This window comes from Myotis brandtii, unplaced genomic scaffold (assembly GCF_000412655.1).
Source record: "Myotis brandtii unplaced genomic scaffold, ASM41265v1 scaffold1170, whole genome shotgun sequence".
NCBI lineage: Eukaryota > Metazoa > Chordata > Mammalia > Chiroptera > Vespertilionidae > Myotis > Myotis brandtii.
Genome location: NW_005354050.1, coordinates 21,794 through 39,060, shown reverse-complemented (window position 1 = coordinate 39,060; position 17,267 = coordinate 21,794). Strand labels below are relative to the sequence as shown.

At 48.1% G+C, this 17,267-nt stretch overlaps 1 protein-coding gene across 2 annotated transcripts; it reads left to right on the top strand.

The window, feature by feature from the left end:
- Positions 1-5,355: 5,355 nt before the first annotated feature.
- On the top strand, positions 5,356-17,261 carry MKS1 (Meckel syndrome, type 1). 2 transcript variants are annotated; one of them, XM_005858359.2, is made up of 19 exons: positions 5,356-5,521; positions 5,910-6,019; positions 7,106-7,176; positions 7,619-7,774; positions 9,197-9,291; positions 9,480-9,608; positions 9,878-9,982; positions 10,637-10,745; positions 11,288-11,344; positions 12,382-12,424; positions 12,681-12,746; positions 13,792-13,862; positions 14,219-14,288; positions 14,389-14,496; positions 15,145-15,278; positions 15,745-15,827; positions 15,905-16,002; positions 16,104-16,235; positions 16,804-17,261. In XM_005858359.2, the coding sequence occupies exons 1-18, from the start codon at positions 5,442-5,444 to the stop codon at positions 16,193-16,195; spliced, it is 1,677 nt and encodes a 558-aa protein (XP_005858421.1). In that variant the 5' UTR covers positions 5,356-5,441; the 3' UTR covers positions 16,196-16,235; positions 16,804-17,261. The 2 variants fall into 2 exon arrangements, with proteins under 2 accessions (XP_005858421.1, XP_005858420.1); XM_005858358.2 differs by lacking the exon at positions 16,804-17,261 and having other exon boundaries at positions 5,357-5,521; positions 16,104-16,772.
- Positions 17,262-17,267: the final 6 nt, after the last annotated feature.

Sequence of the window (17,267 nt, the reverse complement as noted above, 5' to 3'; positions counted from 1 at the left end):
GGGCCAATTCGGGGGGAAAAGGGGACATATGTAATACTTTCAATAATAAAGCTTTAAAAATTAAAAAAATAATAAATTATGGGACAAACTCATAACTATCAACATTTAGGGGCTCAGATAGGAATGCTGAGAATCCTTACTTAAAATAATTTGAATTACCACCTAATGTCAACCCCAATAGCTAAAGCCAAATGATTCTTTTGAGACAATAGCCAAAAATTTAATTCAAAATTAAATTGTGTAGATGAATATAAACTTTCAAAAGGTCATTTCTGGTTTGGGAAAATTCAGTGAACTTTAATGAGATTAAACTTGAAGAATCCTACAGTTGGCAGAAAATTCTGTCACTTATTAGAATTTATTGAAGAGATTGATTTCTTTGTATTTTCAGTAGCATGCCAAGAAAGGGAAGGGCATTGACTGTGACTTTTAAAGTTCCTGTATTTCTTTTTATTTATTTATTGTTTAAAGTATTACATATGTCTCCTTTTTCCCTGATTGAGCCCCCCTCCCCCAAGTTCCTGTATTTCTAAAAATAGAAATGTCTTCTTGGAGGGTGAGGCGTCATAGAAGCCAATGTCATCGGAGTCCTACTATTTAGAACACTCCTATTGCTCTAAGTCTTGACATGTCAATGAAGACCTAGGCTAACCTGTTGGGACACACTGTAAAAGGAAAGGGGTTTCCCAAGATAAAGGCTGAGTGTGCTTCTTGGGGAAAGGCAATTGAAATCTGGCTTTGACATAAATGAACTTTAGAGGTGGAGCTTCTGGGTCCTGCTGACCCGTCTTGTTCTCTTACTGATTTGGATAGTGTCAGTTCCAGTAATACCCATGTGGTCTCACCTGTTCTACCTGTTGGCACACTACCTGGAAGGGGCTGGGGAAAGGTAGAGATGCTCACTCTCTTGGTGCCCTGAGTAAGTTGGCCTGGGTTTAGCCTACTCCCATATCAGTGTTTCCTGAGATCACCTTTATAAAACGTACCTGTAGCAGAAGCTGTTGGTGCCCTGCTCAGGTCCTCCTGACCAGCTGCTGAACACCGTGGCTGTTAACAGCTCATACCTGCACCATCTCAGGATTCCCCTTGGCTGGGAGCTCCCTAGCCTAGAAATGCCTAATAGACTCCATATGCTTCTTTCGGGGAATCAGTCAACTCTTGATTGCTTCATCATAGAGAATGGTATTTAGAAGCCAAGATCTGGACACTGGGAGTGCTCATTTCTATCAGGGAGTGATTGCTCTAGCCCGGGGAGGTGGGGGTGGGGGAATGGGGATGTGGGGAGATGAGAGGGTCGGGGAGGGAACCTTTCTTCTACCAAGGGCCTTTTGGATATTTATAACATCATTCGCAGGCCATACAAAATTATCAACTTAAAAATCAGCCTGCTATATTTGCTCAAGCATTTAATTAACTCACCTCTAATGCCTTGGCAGGTCCAGACAAAATGATTTCTCAGGTCTTATACGGCCCGAGGGCCGGACATCCCCCACCCCTGTTCTAGACTGTCTCAATGGACATAATTAGGAACTATATGTATGGATACCAACTCATGCATATGTACACACATAACTATATTCATTGCTAACCGTGTCTTTATATATAACCATGAGTTTTTACTCCTTACTCCAACTACAATCTACATCAGAGGTCCTCAAACTTTTTAAACAGGGGGTCAAGTACACTGTCCCTCAGACATTCCACACATGCGCACTGCGGGCCCGGGACAAGTCAGCTGCTAAGCGGGACAGGCAGCGGCAGCAAAAACACCTGGCGGGCTGGATAAATGTTTTCGGCGGGCCGCATGTGGCCCGCGGGCCTTAGTTTGAGGACGCCTGATCTACATAGTTCATTCTTGCCTTTACCCCTTTTCTTATTTATAATTTCTTTCTCAGACAGTAAAAAATATGGCTCTTTTTACTTACAATATATTTACTTATTTTTTCAACCTTAGTGTGTGTGTGTATATATATGTAGTTTTCAAAATTGCTGAACCATACCCCTCTGAGAAACAAATTTACCAACTAGAGTACAGCATTTATGGATAATTCTTTTTATCTTTAGCCTTCAGTTTCCAGGCAAAACACTGCTTCCCAAAGTTAAATAAGGGTGGCTCCTTTCTTTCTCACTCCCTTCAGTGTGGTTATGTGAATCATTTGTAACAAAGATTCCTTTGTAATAGACTATATTCCATTTTAGGTACCTTTCAAAACTTGGTAAATAGTTTACAATTTACATACTCTAAAATCACTCATCACGACAGACAGTTCTATAGGTTTTAATAAATGCAATGAGCTGTGTACCACCACATTTCCATATCGAACACTTGCATTATCTCCCAAATTACCTGATCCTTTGTAGTCAAACCCTCTTCCAAGCTCAACCCCAGGCAACCTCTATAGTTTTTCTTTTTTCTAGAATGTCATATAAAAGAAACTACACAGGATATAGCCTTTTGTGTCCAGCTTCTTTCACTTAGCATAATAATTTTGGGGATTCATCCATTTGATGTATCAGTAGATACTTTATTTTTATTGTGGAGTAGTATTCCATTGTATAGATTTTATACAATTTGTTTAAGTATTTACATGTTGGTAGACATCTGGACTGTTTCCCATTTTTGCTATTGTGAATAAACTTGTTATGCACATTCATATATAGGTCTTTGTGTGGATATATGTTATCATTGCTTTTGAGTAAATAATTAGGAGTGGGATTGCTGGATCACAACTTTAACAGGCAAATGTTTCACTTTGTGATATTCTCCTTCTTTTTCTTCTGCTTTCCTAAAGTCTAGTAGTGAGGAGAGCCCAAGTAGGTTATAAAGTGCCAATTAGGAAGGGGAAAGGGAGAGTGGCGGGCTGTTCTGATGTGGCTCAGATGGGGCTGGTTTAGGAAAGAAAAAATTGGGGGAGGGGATGGGGATGAGTAGATATAAGGAGGCAGCACAGTTGGAAGGAGAGCCCATGGGTTTGAGTCAGAATATCTGGACTTACCTCCCGGGCTCTTTGCTTCCTTTCCTAAGACTGTGAGAAATGTAATTAATGTCTTGGTTTGTAAATATGTGAAATGGAAGCAATAATATTTACCCTTCATGATGATTTGTGCAAGTGTTTTCTAAACCCAAAAATTTCTCCAAATTATGGTGTTGTTGCAGAAGACCCCAGAAAAACCAAGTGACGCTTTGAAGAAGTGGAGAGACACTGTTTTAATTACACCGGCAGACTCCGGGAATTAATTTCCAAATCAGAGTACCGAAACGTGCAGGGGCCTTCATTTTATATCTCCCTGTGGTCTTTGTCCCGCAAATATGGATTATGCTTCCAGTCCTTATCGAGGGCTTTGCAAGAGGCCCTCAGGCGTTGGGGGTCTCCAGGCCATATCTGATGGCCTGGCCTGGCGCCAGCGCTAACAACCCTCCCTCCGGGCAGTGCACTGTTCACAGGTTTATGGCCTCTGTAACAGATTCTGAAAGACCAGTTTCTGGGAAGGAGGTAATGACTTAATTATAGGTTGGCTTGCTGGTATGGATTCCAATTGCTAGCCCCCCAAATATCAGGATTACAATTGAATTAGCCCTTTTTCCGCCTTCTCAGTGTTATTTCAGGGAGAACACAGTAATGTAAGCTCTGAACCACCCTGATTGGGGACGAGGGTGGAAAGGTTGCTGGTGTTGGTACAAAGGTTGCTCTTTATGGTTTGTAATCCAAACTTTTGACTTTTAACAAGATGTTAGTATATAAGTAGAGTGGGGATCATGATATCATTCTTGATATTGGGGTACAAACTCCTTTAAGAATCCGATAAAAACTATAAACTCCTTCCAGAAAATGCTCCCCACAGAATTCTAGGAAAGAGTTTATAGACCCTTTGAACACCACTCATGGACTCCAGTTTTGAGAATGCTGATTTATAGATACCAGTAAACAAACATAAAAACCTAGTTACCTGTATAAAAATAAATCAATTATGCTTACTTATACAAATAGCTTATATTTCCATACCATGTGGTACAGTCCTATTTTGCTTCTAATTATGTCAAATTGACTTTGATATAAATTTGATTTGGTTATAAAACTAAATTGTTGATGCAGTCTTCACATTTGTTGTTCATGTGGCACAGTTTTGTTTATTCACAACTTTAAAAGGAAAAATTAGAGAGCTTGTTTCTTAAGAACTAGTATTCTGACTCCACGGTTTCATCTGTTGAAACAATTATTTCCCAGTTGAAAATTATTTGCTTTTATGGAATAAACTGGTAGGTGAGAGGCTGTGAGGCAGAGTGGAAGGTGTTCAGGCTTCAAAAGACAGACCTGGCTAGAATCCCAGCTTCTTCGCCGCTTATTAGAGTTCTACCTTAACAGCGCTTTCAGCCCTGGCATTCACTAACTCCATCCATTAAACGGGAACAACAATATCTACTTAATGGTTTCTATGACATTTAGGGACAATGCAAACGAAGTGCTCAGGCTGTATTAGACGTTAAATAATGGTGCGACTATTATGGTGAGTCCTTTGTGTTACACAACAGCAGCTATGTTGCCCAGGGCTCCCAATGCTGTATAATCAAACTGGCATAAGATTCCTGATTTCAGGGAACAATGGCTTACTCTGTTCGGGGGAGTAGCAAAGGTCAAAGGCTGATAGCTGTTGACACCACCTTGGGGGTGCCAGGGAGCCAGACAAGAGGTTATGGTGTGCCTTGCCTTTGATAGTCCATTGAAGCATGACTTCTCAATGGCACTTTCCTGGCTTTTCAGGAGGCCAGTGCAGTCTCTAAGGTCTAAAAAATCCGGAACTAACTCATACAGGATAAAAAGTAGTTCAAGAACATCGTTTCCTTCCTTACTGCTAGCTTCCTTGTGTTTTCTTTCTCTGGCTTAGTGAATACCAACACAAGGAATAATAAATCTTCTGACAGTTTTTATTTTATTCCAAGAATTTAAGAACATGTCTGTATAAGTGCCATCACCTTCCCTGACTCCTTCGGGAAGAATGGAAACATTCTGTGAGTCACATCCTGAATTTCAGGCCAAAGCACTGAGCATTCCGTGGAAGTCCGTGTGGTGTGGTGGCAAAAGTAGTGGTTGGGCGTCAGGGAATCTGGGGCTGGTCCCCATCACCATTTCTGGATCTCCCTGTAAAGGGCCAACGGCTCTGTCTTCGTGTCTTCATTTGTAAAATGCACGAAGTCGGCCTTGGGTGTGCGTGAGCTGTGGTCACACTTGTGACAAGCGGCGATCCCGCGGGACCCCAGCACGGGGGCGCATAGGAACTTGGCCTTGGCTGGGACTGCACTGGGCTGGCGGCGGCTGCGTTGCGCTGGGAATCCAGGATCGCGCACGCCGCTCCTCCGCCGCCTCCCTCACCCGGCGTCTCCGTTGCCAGGGGAACTGGGAGCGGCGCGCTTTCCGGCGCAGTCGCGGCGCGTTGCAGCTGTCATGGCGGAGACCGTCTGGAACACCGACACCGGGGAGGCTGTGTATCGCTCCCGGGACCCCGTGCGCAACTTGCGCCTCCGGTAGTCGCATCGTCCCGGAGCCCCGTGCTTTTATGCTCTCAGATAATTCGAGCCCGAACCTCACTTCTCAGTGTTCGGCGGCCCCCACTTTTGCTTACAACCCCGATCACTGCCTCCGCGGTCTCCCTGCGTCTCCCTCATTGCTGGCACCCTCTCCACGCACAGCTTTCAGGCTCCCAGGTTGCTTGGAGCTCTGTGTCCCCAGTACACTCTCCCATCCTACTCGTCCCCTGAGGACCCGGCGCCCCGCTCACCACCTTTCATTTGCGGGCACCCGGCACACCTTCGTAGGCCCACCCTCTTCTGTATTGTGTTTCCCAATCTTTGCTCCGTGTTCATCTGCTTGTGTGTCTTTTAACGAGTATTTGGGCTTCTCTTTTCCTGACAGAGTCCACTTGCAAAGAATCACATCAAGCAACTTCCTCCATTACCAGCCTGCTGCCCAGGATGGGAAGGACCTCATAGACTTGGCCACTTTTAGGCCTCACCCTACCGCCAGTGGGTGTTGATGGTGATGCGTCCCCATGGGTACCTGGGAAGGGCCTAGGGTGGTGGTTACTTCTTAAGACAGAAAAGGCCCAGGGCTCTAGTCTGAGCAAAGGCAGGGAGGTTGGGTTCCTTGCTAAGGTCACATGGCCGGCAAATGTTGAAGCCAGGGTTTCATGAGGCGATTTTAACTACTATATTATGTGGTGTTTGAAAATCAAATATGGCATGATTCCTGCCATCAAGATACTGATCTTAATTGTGGTTCAGTGTAGTGAAATAAAAAATACCGTTCTTTAGATATGTTATAAATGTTCCTGGCAACCTAAATTCCTTTTGTGGTATTTTTTTTTTCTAAGAGAAAATATGCTCCAAATTCTAAGTACACATCTGAATACTTTTTAAAACCATTTGAAAATTGGTGTCAGCTTGAAAAATGTGCATGTTAACATGCACTGTGCTCCTGCAGTTGTCCTTATCTGGGAAGGCAGCCGAGTGAGGAAGGGGACAGTGTGCTTGTGTTAGGCCACTAGTCTCTCTGCTTTTGTTTCTGTTAAAAAATAGTCTTAGGCAAGAGGAGTGTGGGCTGGTGGATTGTGAAGCATGTGTCTCTGCCAGGACTGTATTATATTTGGTTCTTTATATAATCATTTATTTGCTTTTCCTCTTCTCTCCTGATACTTGGTCCTAAGGCTACAATGTTTGTGATTCTAGATATATAGCTTCAGGAATAGTAAAGAGGAAGGTGCCATGATTCCTTTTAAGCAAATGTAGATAATTAGGATTGAGAAAGAGCTATTCAGCCTCGATCTAAATTTCAGCTACTGACACTGAATTAGATTAAATAATTCCTAGAAGGCATGTCTTCCTTTTCAAATTAGAGTAGTGATTAAGACCCATCCTTCTTGGGCCTTCATCCTGGCTTCTACTCATCCCCAGCCTCCCCAGCCTTTGTCTAGAGTGAGTACTTCATTAATCACTGAACTCCAACTGGTTTTGTGGCAATAGAAGAGCAGGGACTTGGATTATGACTAACCACAGAGCAAGAAGTAGCGCTGGTTTGGCTCACACATTTGACTCACTCTGTTGTCTTTGGAGGTGGACACCGCCCAGATGAAGATGAAGAGGAGGAGCTTGTGATTGGGTGGCAGGAGAAGCTCTTTAGCCAGGTGAGCCCGTGTCACTTGTCTTCTCAGTCGACCTCCACCCAGGCCACCTCCACCTGGCTGGTGACAGGGAGAGATTCTTGATACAGATTGCCAAACAGATTTCCAGAAAGCTTGTAGCAGTCTATACTTCCTCCTGATGTGTTAACAGGGTCAGTGTAGCGTACTGACTGTCATTACCCAGTTTTATGATCCTGAGTGAGGCACTTTTCACCTCTGGGCCACATGCCATTGGTGATGGCAGAGCTGGATTAGACCGTCACCCTGGTTCCCTTTAGCTCTTACATCCTTTGGATCCCCTGCGCTCCATTAGTTTAGATAAATGAGAGTTGGCCATGAAAAGATGTCAGCTTGTATCAGCTCTATAGAACTGTTCTAACTAAACAGTTACAGGAACAAAAGTTTGACATGGTCTCACTAGATCTTCCTTTCCTTGTGACCTCAGTTTGAAGTAGATCTGTACCAGAACGAGGCAGCCTGTCAGAGCCCTTTGGATCAGCAGTACCGTCAAGACATCCTGAAGCTGGAGGATTCCGGTAGAAGGAAGAACCGACGAATCTTTACCTACACTGACTGTGATAGATTCACCAATTTGGAGGAGGTATTGTTCTTCCCAAGGTCCCATGGCTCCCTCTTCCTTTGCCCCATGAGCTTCCTGGCCTCACTGGGTTCTGTGTGTGAAATCAGGAGCCTGTTAAGGAATGACAGAGAGCCTGTCTAGGATCTGCCTTGTGCTGCTGGCAGCCAGGCTGGAATAGAGTGGCCTCGGTCTACAGGTGATGTGGTTTCTGCTCTTATCTCCGCCTGCTGGAGGACCTGGAGGAGCTGGCGGGGTCTCGAAGGCTAGGCTTGCAGGCTGCAAACCAGGAGCTTGACTTCCCCCATGCCTCATGAGATAAGAAAGGTGGTTGGCGTCTAGAACCATCTGGATCAGTGATTTTCAACCTTTCTCATCCCATGGCATACATAAACTAATTAGAATTCCGTGGCACACCAAAAAATACATTTTTTGCTGATCTGACCAAAAAATAGGTATAATTTTGATTCATTCACACTGGACAGTTATTGTTGTGTTGGCTGTTGTCATTTTTTTTTTTTGACAAGCTAAGGAAAAAGGTCAGTGCCCCTAACTAAATTAGTCAGATATTACATGTTTTAAAAATTCTTGCGGGACACCGGTCTAAAATTGCTGATCTGGATAAAATTCAACAGGGATTCAGCCAAAACTCTTGAGTGTATGGGTTTGAAGAGGAATTCAGTGCAGCCAATGGCTTACGTCCTCAGTTTGCCTCAGTTATAGCCTAGTGCAGCAGTCGCCAACCTTTCGGACCTCACGGACCACCAGTGGTCCAAGGACCACCGGTTGGTGACCACTGCCCTAGTAGACTTAACATTTTCTTCAGTCACTGCCTGATGGGTCTGTCTTCTCAGTGAGATTTTAGACTCCTTGAGGGAGGATAGAGCCTCTATTTTCTGATTTTTGTCTACAACCTTGTAGATCTGTGCGAGGAACAGTTGTTAAGTGAGTATTTTTGAATGATGGATACTTTTATTAGGAAAGTTGTGGGTTGGTAGCATATACAATTTGGGTTGTCCGTTTTGGAAAAGTGAATACAATTGCAGTTAGCTCACGGTTCCCATGTGAGGATTTCCCACAGAACACTTGTATCCCATTTGCCATCTTCCAGTTACCTAGCGGATGTCAACATCTACCAGGCAAACTCACCCAACTTTGTGTTGGTACGTGCTCAGAAATTGCAGGCTCATTTAAATATTAGCATAAATAAACTCACTTCCAAAGGTTAATATCCTGCTAATCTCGGGGCAAACCAAGGCATGGCAGGAGTCTTCTCTGGCTTGTTTGTGCCACTCCTCCTCTTCATTAGCATGTATGTTGTAAGGAATAATTTTAGATTCAGGGGCCAGATGAGGTTTCAGAAGGAAGACTTCCCTCTTCCCTCTGGGTGACTGGTCCCATGTAGCCCTGACCAGCTGGGTTACACAGGCTGCTCTCTCTTCCCAGCACTGTCGGAAAATGACCACAGCCAGGGAGGTGCCATCATTCTTGGTCGAGCGAATGGCCAATGTCAGGCGGCGGCGGCAGGACAGGCGAGGAATGTGAGTGCAAGTGTGCATGGGGGCTCGGGGGGCCTTTGGGGTCCTTTCACACCACTGTTCTCGGTATGTCCACCAACTCCAGCTTCCCATTCTGCAGTAGACCTCCACCTGGGCGTGCTCCCCTGTGTTCCTCCTTCAGGCTCTCCAGGGGGGCCCAGGGAAGTAACCCTTCCTGTGGTGTCTCCCAGGGAGGGCAGCATCCTCAAGTCACGAATTGTCAACTGGGAACCCTCAGAAGATTTCATCAAGAGCCAGCACGTCATCAACACCCCTCTTCAGACAATGTACATCATGGCAGACCTGGGGCCCTATGGAAAGTAAGTGAAGCTTCTCACTGCCCAGCTCAGGTCCTCCTCCTCATCGCCTCCACTAACCACCACCTACCTGGTGTCGTGATCCCGGGGTATACGGGAGGAAGGGACTTCTCTTTTTATTTTGATGCTTCTTAGTTGTTCTCAGAAGCGTTAGTATTTTACCATGATAATTCTCACTGCAGCCTCTGTCCTCTCCCCTGGCGGGGTCTGACTACCCCTTCCTGTTTCCCTGGCGGTGGGACCAGTGATCCTGTTGATTCTCTGGTTTCTAGGCTCGGCTATAAGAATTATGAGCATGTCCTCTGTACTCTGAAGGTGGACAGCAACGGTGTGATCACAGTAAAACCTGACTTCACGGGCCTCAAAGGACCCTACAGGTGAGGAGAGAAAGAAAGGGGTGGTGAGACTGCCATTTTCCCCTTGGCTGCACTTCTCGCCCCTGGCTGAGGGATGCTCAGAAAGCCCTTCATCTGTTCTGATTTTAAGTTCCCGGGTAGTGGTCCATGTTCTCTTCTGGGTCATTGACCCCTCGGATGCTGGGGATGCTGTTCTCAGAAAATGTGCAACCACACCAACTTGAAAGCGACAGCCTCAGCAGCGTGCTTAAGTGATAGTAATTCTCTGCGCTGCTGGATATGGGGACTAACCAGAAGGGGTGGTGAACTCAGCCAGGTCTTTCCTCTGGGCTAATTCTTTTTCATCTCTATGTCCTGGAATCACAGGGCTGTAAATTAGAAGTTACCTAGACCCTCCTGTCCGTTTCTGAGGTGTGAGAACTGGGTGCCAGGGATGTCGTGCTTTAGGGTTTCACCATGACTTTGAATCAGAAATGGGCCCAGAATCTATACTCTCAGTCTAGTCTAGTGCCCTTGCTTTACCATTTTGCTTCCCTCTCCCAGTCATCATTCTATCACTGTCATCATGTACTCTAAATGAGATGTACGGCCGGTGATGGCTCATCCCTGGGCTAGATCTGGAGGGCCCCATCTCTTGTTGTTAGAGTCAGTCCCTTGGTGGCTTTGCCCTTACAGAATTGAGACCGAGGGGGAGAAGCAGGAGCTGTGGAAGTATACAGTCGACAACGTGTCCTCCCTCGCACAGCCGGAGGAGGAGGAGCGGGAACAGCGTGTGTTCAAGGATGTAAGAGCTAATTCATCCCTGGCACCAGGCGGGTGAGCCTCAGCGCCTGGGAGCTGAGACCATGGCCGAGGTCGATGTCAGCAGTTGCAAGGTCTGCTCTCTCTGACTTAGGAAGCATTGCTGACATATCAGCCCCAAGTGTTTGATCATATTAGAACATCATCATCATCATGACCATTTATTTGAGCACTTTCCATGCTCTGGGCTAGATATTTCACATCCTTTATTTCATTTAGACCCTACCACTGCTCTTTGAGGTAAATACTTTTATTACTACCATTCGTAAGTGAGGAAACTGAGACTGAGACGCTAAGCAGCCTGCCCATGTTCATACAGCTTGTATGTGTGAAAGCCAGGAGTCGGTCCCAGGCCAGCGGATTGCACAGCCTCTGTGCTTCACTTTCAAATGTCAGTGGCCGGGATGCTTAGGCCTCCAGTTCCCTGTGACATTTCCTATTATTGCATTTTTTCTCCCATTTGGACCTGAACCCTGGTCTGGCTTGGGTCACAATCTTGGGTTTTGATTTGGTTTCCTTCCGCAGCTCTATGGCCGGCACAAGGAGTATCTCAGCAGCCTCGTGGGCACTGACTTTGAGATGGTGAGTACGTGGCTTCCTGTGAGCTGGGCTCAGGCTGTGGCCGAGTCACAGAGCCTCTCTTAAAGGCCCCCAGGACAAACTCTACTCTTCAGTGTCAAAGGAAATTAAAAAATAGCAGATAGAGGATAGTCCTTGTTCATGTTTTTAAAACATTTGCATATTGATATAGAACTGTTAGTACAAAGAAAATACCTTAAAGGGTACGCGCATACCATGGATGGCTTTTTCTGGGGCGAGGGGGGATTGGGAGATGGTAGGTGAATACTCGAGGTGAGAGCAATTTGTCAGGGATGTTTACTTTTTATTCTCTACACTAAAGTAGTTCTGAATTTCTTCAGTGGTAATACACTCATGTGTTGCTTTATAATTGATTTTAAAAATAAATATAAAGATGAAAATGTCTTCATGTGGATATTTTTCCTAAGGACCCCATTGAGAGGGAAGGGGTGTCATCTTTGCTTGTCAAATAGTTTGGCTCTTTAAAAACAAAACAAAACCATTTAGGCCAGTTCTTTTATGGTCCTGTTCTTTGTGTCCCCTCATTCCGGGAGTTCCATTTCTAGATCTGGAAACAAGGATAGAATTACCTGCTGGTCTCCCTCTCTCTTTAAAAAATCAACTTTCATTATTCTTATATTGCATTAGCAACAGATGGTCAGTGTTTAAGAGTTAGATAGCTACACAAATAATTAAAACGGGAAACTCCCTCGTTCCTCGAGTTTCTCAGCCATCTAAAGGGAACGGGGTCTCCACCCGCCCCCCCCTCACGAAGGACAGCTGTTATGGCTTCCCTTCACTCTTGTCAATTTCCCACACTGTGTTGCCCTCCCCACCATTTAAATGATATACTTTTCCCCCCTAAATTACAAACTTTAGGTATTTTAGGAATGAGATCTATGAGTGGCGGGTGGGGAGGAAATGCGTTAGGGACACATCTGATCTGACGTCCAGTGTCGGGTCTTCCGGGGGTTTGTGGACAGGCCGGGGAAGTGCTGATCTCCACACCGCCTGACCTTTCCCATTTCTCTCTGCCTCAGACGGTCCCAGGCGCCCTCCGGCTCTTTGTAAATGGAGAGGTAGGTAAGTGTCTTGCCAGGCAGAGACCTCCTATACTTGGTCAGGGGCCCCACGGAGCTGTGAAGTAATCCGCCCGGCCCCATGGGGGCCGTGGGTGGTCTGCAGTACTTGGAAAACTCAGCCAGGAGTCTTTCCTGGACACACAAGGCAGTTCCTGGCCCTCGAGGGACTTTCTTCCAGAAGTATACAAACGCTCAGGACTGGGTGGGTGCTCAGGGTGCTAGGAGAATAAGCTGAAATCGTTTCCTGTTTTTCTTAGTTTCAGCCCAAGGCTATGAGTATGACAACCTCTATGTCCACTTCTTTGTGGAATTACCAACTACTAGTAAGTAATATTCATGAATCTTTTTTGAAATCCATTCTGAAAGCTTCCATAGGCATTGGGTCAGGCCTCCTTCCCTGCTCCTGCACCAAAACTGTTCCTGTTCTTTTCAAGGCCTTAGGTCATTTCCAAGCTGTCAAATCCGGGTGTCCTCTCTGCTTCCACCTCACTTGACCTCTCGGCAGCATTTGACACGGCTCACTTTCCCTCACTGAGACTCTGCTCCTGCCTCCGGCGCCATGCTCCCCTGTTCTCTCGTTGGTCGGTCGTCAGCCTCCTTGGCTGATTCCTCATCTTCTGTTGATCTTGAACCCTTCAAGCATCCAAGGCTGCGCCTTTTTGGGACCATGTTCTGTGTCTGAACCCCTTTCCGTCACATCTTTGCACGACTGGTTCTTCCTGAGTTCAGGCCTCTGAGAGGTCTTCCCTCACCACTCAGCCTGCACGGCCTCCAGGCCCCTCGGTTTTAGTTTAGCGCAGCATTGGTCACCACCTGAGTCTCTTGGTGGTGGTCAGTCTCCCTCCCCCTAGAACAGCGGTTCTCAACCTGTGGGTCGAGACCCCTTTGGGGGTCGAACAACCCTTTCACGGGGGTCGCCTGAGACCATCGGAAAACACATATATAATTACATATTGTTTTTGTGATTCATCACTATGCTTTAATTATGTTCAATTTGTAACAATGAAAATACATCCTGCGTATCAGGTATTTACATTAGGATTCATAACAGTAGCAAAATTACAGTTAGGAAGTAGCAACGAAAATAATTTTATGGTTGGGGGTCACCACAACATGAGGAACTGTATTAAAGGGTCGCGGCATTAGGAAGGTTGAGAACCACTGCCCTAGAAGGTTAGGTCCGTGAGACACAGGGATTTTCTCTGTCATCACCGAGTTGTCCCCAGTGACTGTTCAAAGCAAACAGTGGACACTCAGGAAATGTTCAGTGAATGATCGATTGAATGAGCGGATGAAGGAACTTGTCTCTTTCTCAATGCCTTGCCCTCCTCCCGGGTAAACGTACTGTCTGTTGTCTTTGGCTTTCAGACTGGTCAAGCCCCGCGGCCCAACAGCTCTCAGGAATAACACAGACCTGCGCCACCAAGTCCCTGGGGATGGTATGGAGAGGGGGCGGGGTGCCTGGAAGGGAACAGGACTCTGATCCTGGGGTGGCCTCTGAAGATTTATCAGGCCCCTGCCACGCCCTCCGGGAGGTCCCGAGTTGGGTCTAGCCCTTCTGTGGGGGCTCTGAGGGCTGCTCGGTCCCTGGGTCCTCTCGCTGCTTCGGGGAGCATGGGAGCAGCTTGTAATTGGGTGTCCCTTTGCCTCAGCCTTTTACTTCCTACCTGGGGTGATCATTTTCCCTTTTCCCTTGTGAAGGTGGCCTTGTCGTTGGCCACAGGGAGAATAAATTTCAACTGAGGCCTTGCCTACCCCATGACACCGAGTATAAAATGATGCTCCTCTTTTTTAGGACAAGGTGGCCTACTTCTCCTATCCATTCTCATTTGAGGCCTCCTTTCTCCATGAGGACGAATCAGCTGGTGAGTATCTCAGCAGCTGATCCCGGGCTCAGGTCTCTGGGGCGGTGCCCTCTCCGGGTGAGGCCTCCCATGACCTGCCGCTTCTCTCACTCGCTCACAGAGGCTCTCCCGAAGTGGCCTGTGCTCTACTGCGAGGTCCTCTCGCTGGACTTCTGGCAGAGGTACCGTGTGGAAGGCTACGGGGCTGTGGTGCTGCCCGCCACCCCAGGTGACCTCTTGTCCCATGCCCTGGCTCCTAGGAACAAGGCTGACACCTCCAAAGATCCACCCGCTTCCAGGGAGAAGGGGGTTAGTTAGGAATTAGAAGCAGTTAACGTGCAGGATTCCTGGCTCCCGTTGAGGAATGCTCCCCCTTCATTTGAGACAACTGAGTGTAAAGTACACCTCGCAGTGAAGTGGAGCGGCCGGAGTGTGTCTGGACTCTGCTCCGTGGTCCTCTGATTGGATTGCAGCCCCGAGGGAGAAGCTGCAGGGCAGAGTGGATCAGCCCTCATTTTACCATAATAGCCGCTGTCCCTCATTGTGTGCCAGACATTGTGCGCTGTGCTTCTCTTTAGTTCTCCCAACTGCTCTGTGAGGTGTAGGTGTTATTTCCATTTGACTAGATGGGGATGAGGCTCAGAGGTTAAGGAACTTAACCTGGGTACACAGGTATTAATGGGCAGGGCTGAATTTGAATTTCTGCCTGATTGATTCCCAATCGGTGCCCTAAACTGCCACCCTGACCATCTGCACCAGAGGTCAGACTGTCACCAGAACAGGTGTGGTGGTGGTGACTAGGCCAGTGCCATCGCTGGGGAGTCAGCAAGGGACCACGCGCCCTTTCTGGGCCTGGCCTCATTTTCCTCCTGCACAGGCTCGCACACCCTGACCGTGCCCACGTGGAGACCCATGGAGCTGGGCACGGTGGCCGAGCTGCAGAGGTTTTTCATCGGTGGGTCTCTGGAACTGGAGGACCTTTCCTATGTGCGGGTTCCAGGAACCTTCAAGGTGATTTCTGTCTCTGGGGAGACTTCATGCTGAGAACTTAGGTTCCTGTTTCATCTGTAGCAGGTGGGGTCCGGGTTAGGGCCCTTAATTGTTCGTGGCTTCCTTATTCCTGAGCCCCTTCCTTCCTGCTGCTTCAGCTGGAAGTCATAGCCACAATCTGAGCCAGGTACAACTATCACACTGCTCTCGTAGGAGGACTCTGGGAAGTAGTACGCTCCAGATTCCCGGCCCCATCACACTAACCAGCCCCTTCTCCCAGCCCATCGCCGAGGCCTCGGTAACCAGGGATGGGCAGGGTCAGCAGGAAGCTTGTGAGACTCATTCTCAGTGAGGTTAGCCCCTGCTTTAACGGCTGGGAGCCCAGTGTTAGCCTGAGGTGATGGAGTCCGGTGCTGGAATGGGAGTAGGAGTGAGGCCGGCATGGGGTCTAGAGACTGGAGACCTGATGTGTCTAACTGTGCCACAGGGGGAGCGTCTGAGCCGCTTTGGGCTCCGCACAGAGACCACGGGTAGTGTCACCTTCCGCTTGCACTGTCTGCAGCAGTCCAGGTGAGTGACCCGGCCCTGGGGCTCTTTATCCCGGGGGCTGGCGAGCAGCCTGGGCAATGTGGCACGCTCCCCTGCAGGGCCTTCATGGAGTCCAGTGCTCTCCGGAGAAGGATGCGGAGCGTGTTGGACCGTCTGGGAGGATTTAGCCAGCAGAGTTCCATTCACAATGTGCTGGGTAGGTTCCCCCCGTCCTCCCAGCTGGCCACCCAGGGCCAGCATGGGCCCTGTTGCTCCCCATACCATGGCAGCTGACTACTGTGTTTGCTTCCCTCACAGAGGCTTTCCGCCGCGCCCGGCGCCGCATGCAGGAGGCCCGAGAGAGCCTTCCCCAGGACCTCGGGAGCCCCTCGGGAACCATGGTCTCCTAGCCCTGCCCCTCCGTGCAAGAGGACACAAGCGATAGCTAAGGCGGGTGCTCTTCCTCCTCCTCACCTTCCTTACTAGAGACCAGCTGAGAACCAGAAGAGCCGAGAAAATATCAGGCCAGCCCCTCTGCCTAGTCTGCAGGGTCTTCTCCCCGCCGTGTGGCAGGAAAGCCCGAGACCCTGAGGCCCCATATTCATATGTCAGCTACTGCAAGTGGGCATCGCCACGGACATTTTTTTTTTTTGGTTTGAGACTAATTTGGGGAAACCAAATTAGTAAGCTCTTTCCTCGGCACAGCTCCTCTGGCTTGTCTCACAGTCTCAGTGGCAATGGGCTGCAGGTGCCTCCTCTACAACCTCAAGAAAGGAAGCTCAAGAAAGAAGGAAAGTGAGGGACCTTAAATCCCCAGCCCCGGAATCTCAGCCTCTTCTCTCCAGGGTGGCCTTGTCCTGCTGCTCGAGGCTTGTTTGTGATACAACTGTTTGGGGAGCAAATGAAGGCTGAAGGCGGGGCCCAGTCCTCAGCTAGCTGGGTGGTATCTTTTATTGTGTTTTTTATACATAAAAGCTTGTATACTGACTGATGTTCTGTCGGCTGTTTCTCTGCTCAGGTCGCTGGCTGGGTTGAGGTATTCCCCTTAATAGCGAGGCCCGTGTGCTGCCACCCTTCCCCCTTTCTGCCCTTTTCCACTCCGGAGTGTTTCTTCTGACTCTCGTCACTCAGCCCCCAGAAGAGGCTTAGAGGTTAGTGCCAGCTGTGTCTTATCAGCAAAGCATGGGACTGGGGTCACGCCCTCCCCAGCCCAAGGCAGAGACCAGCCCCTGCCCTCAGCAGCGCTTTATTGGCAGAAGCAGAGCATGTCACCCAGCCTGCAGGCTCCGGAGGAGGACTCTGGGGTGGCTGGAGGCAGGGACTAGGTGGTGGGAAATAGAAGAAAGTGGCTGGAAACCCTCCTGGTGACTTCTTACGTCGGCCTCAAGACCTCCTTGCTTGGCTCCCAAGGCAGGTGGGCTCATTGCTGCTAGACACCCTAGCTATCACTCCCAGCCGAAGAACAAACTCGGGCTGTTGCCA

Bases quoted from the DNA above. Each gene is read 5' to 3' on its own strand.
- MKS1 (XM_005858359.2), top strand. From the start codon at position 5,442: ATGGCGGAGACCGTCTGGAACACCGACACCGGGGAGGCTGTGTATCGC. The intron at 6,020-7,105 runs GTGGGTGTTGAT...TTGTCTTTGGAG, and splicing joins TAGGCCTCACCCTACCGCCA to GTGGACACCGCCCAGATGAA. The intron at 7,177-7,618 runs GTGAGCCCGTGT...TTGTGACCTCAG, and splicing joins AGGAGAAGCTCTTTAGCCAG to TTTGAAGTAGATCTGTACCA.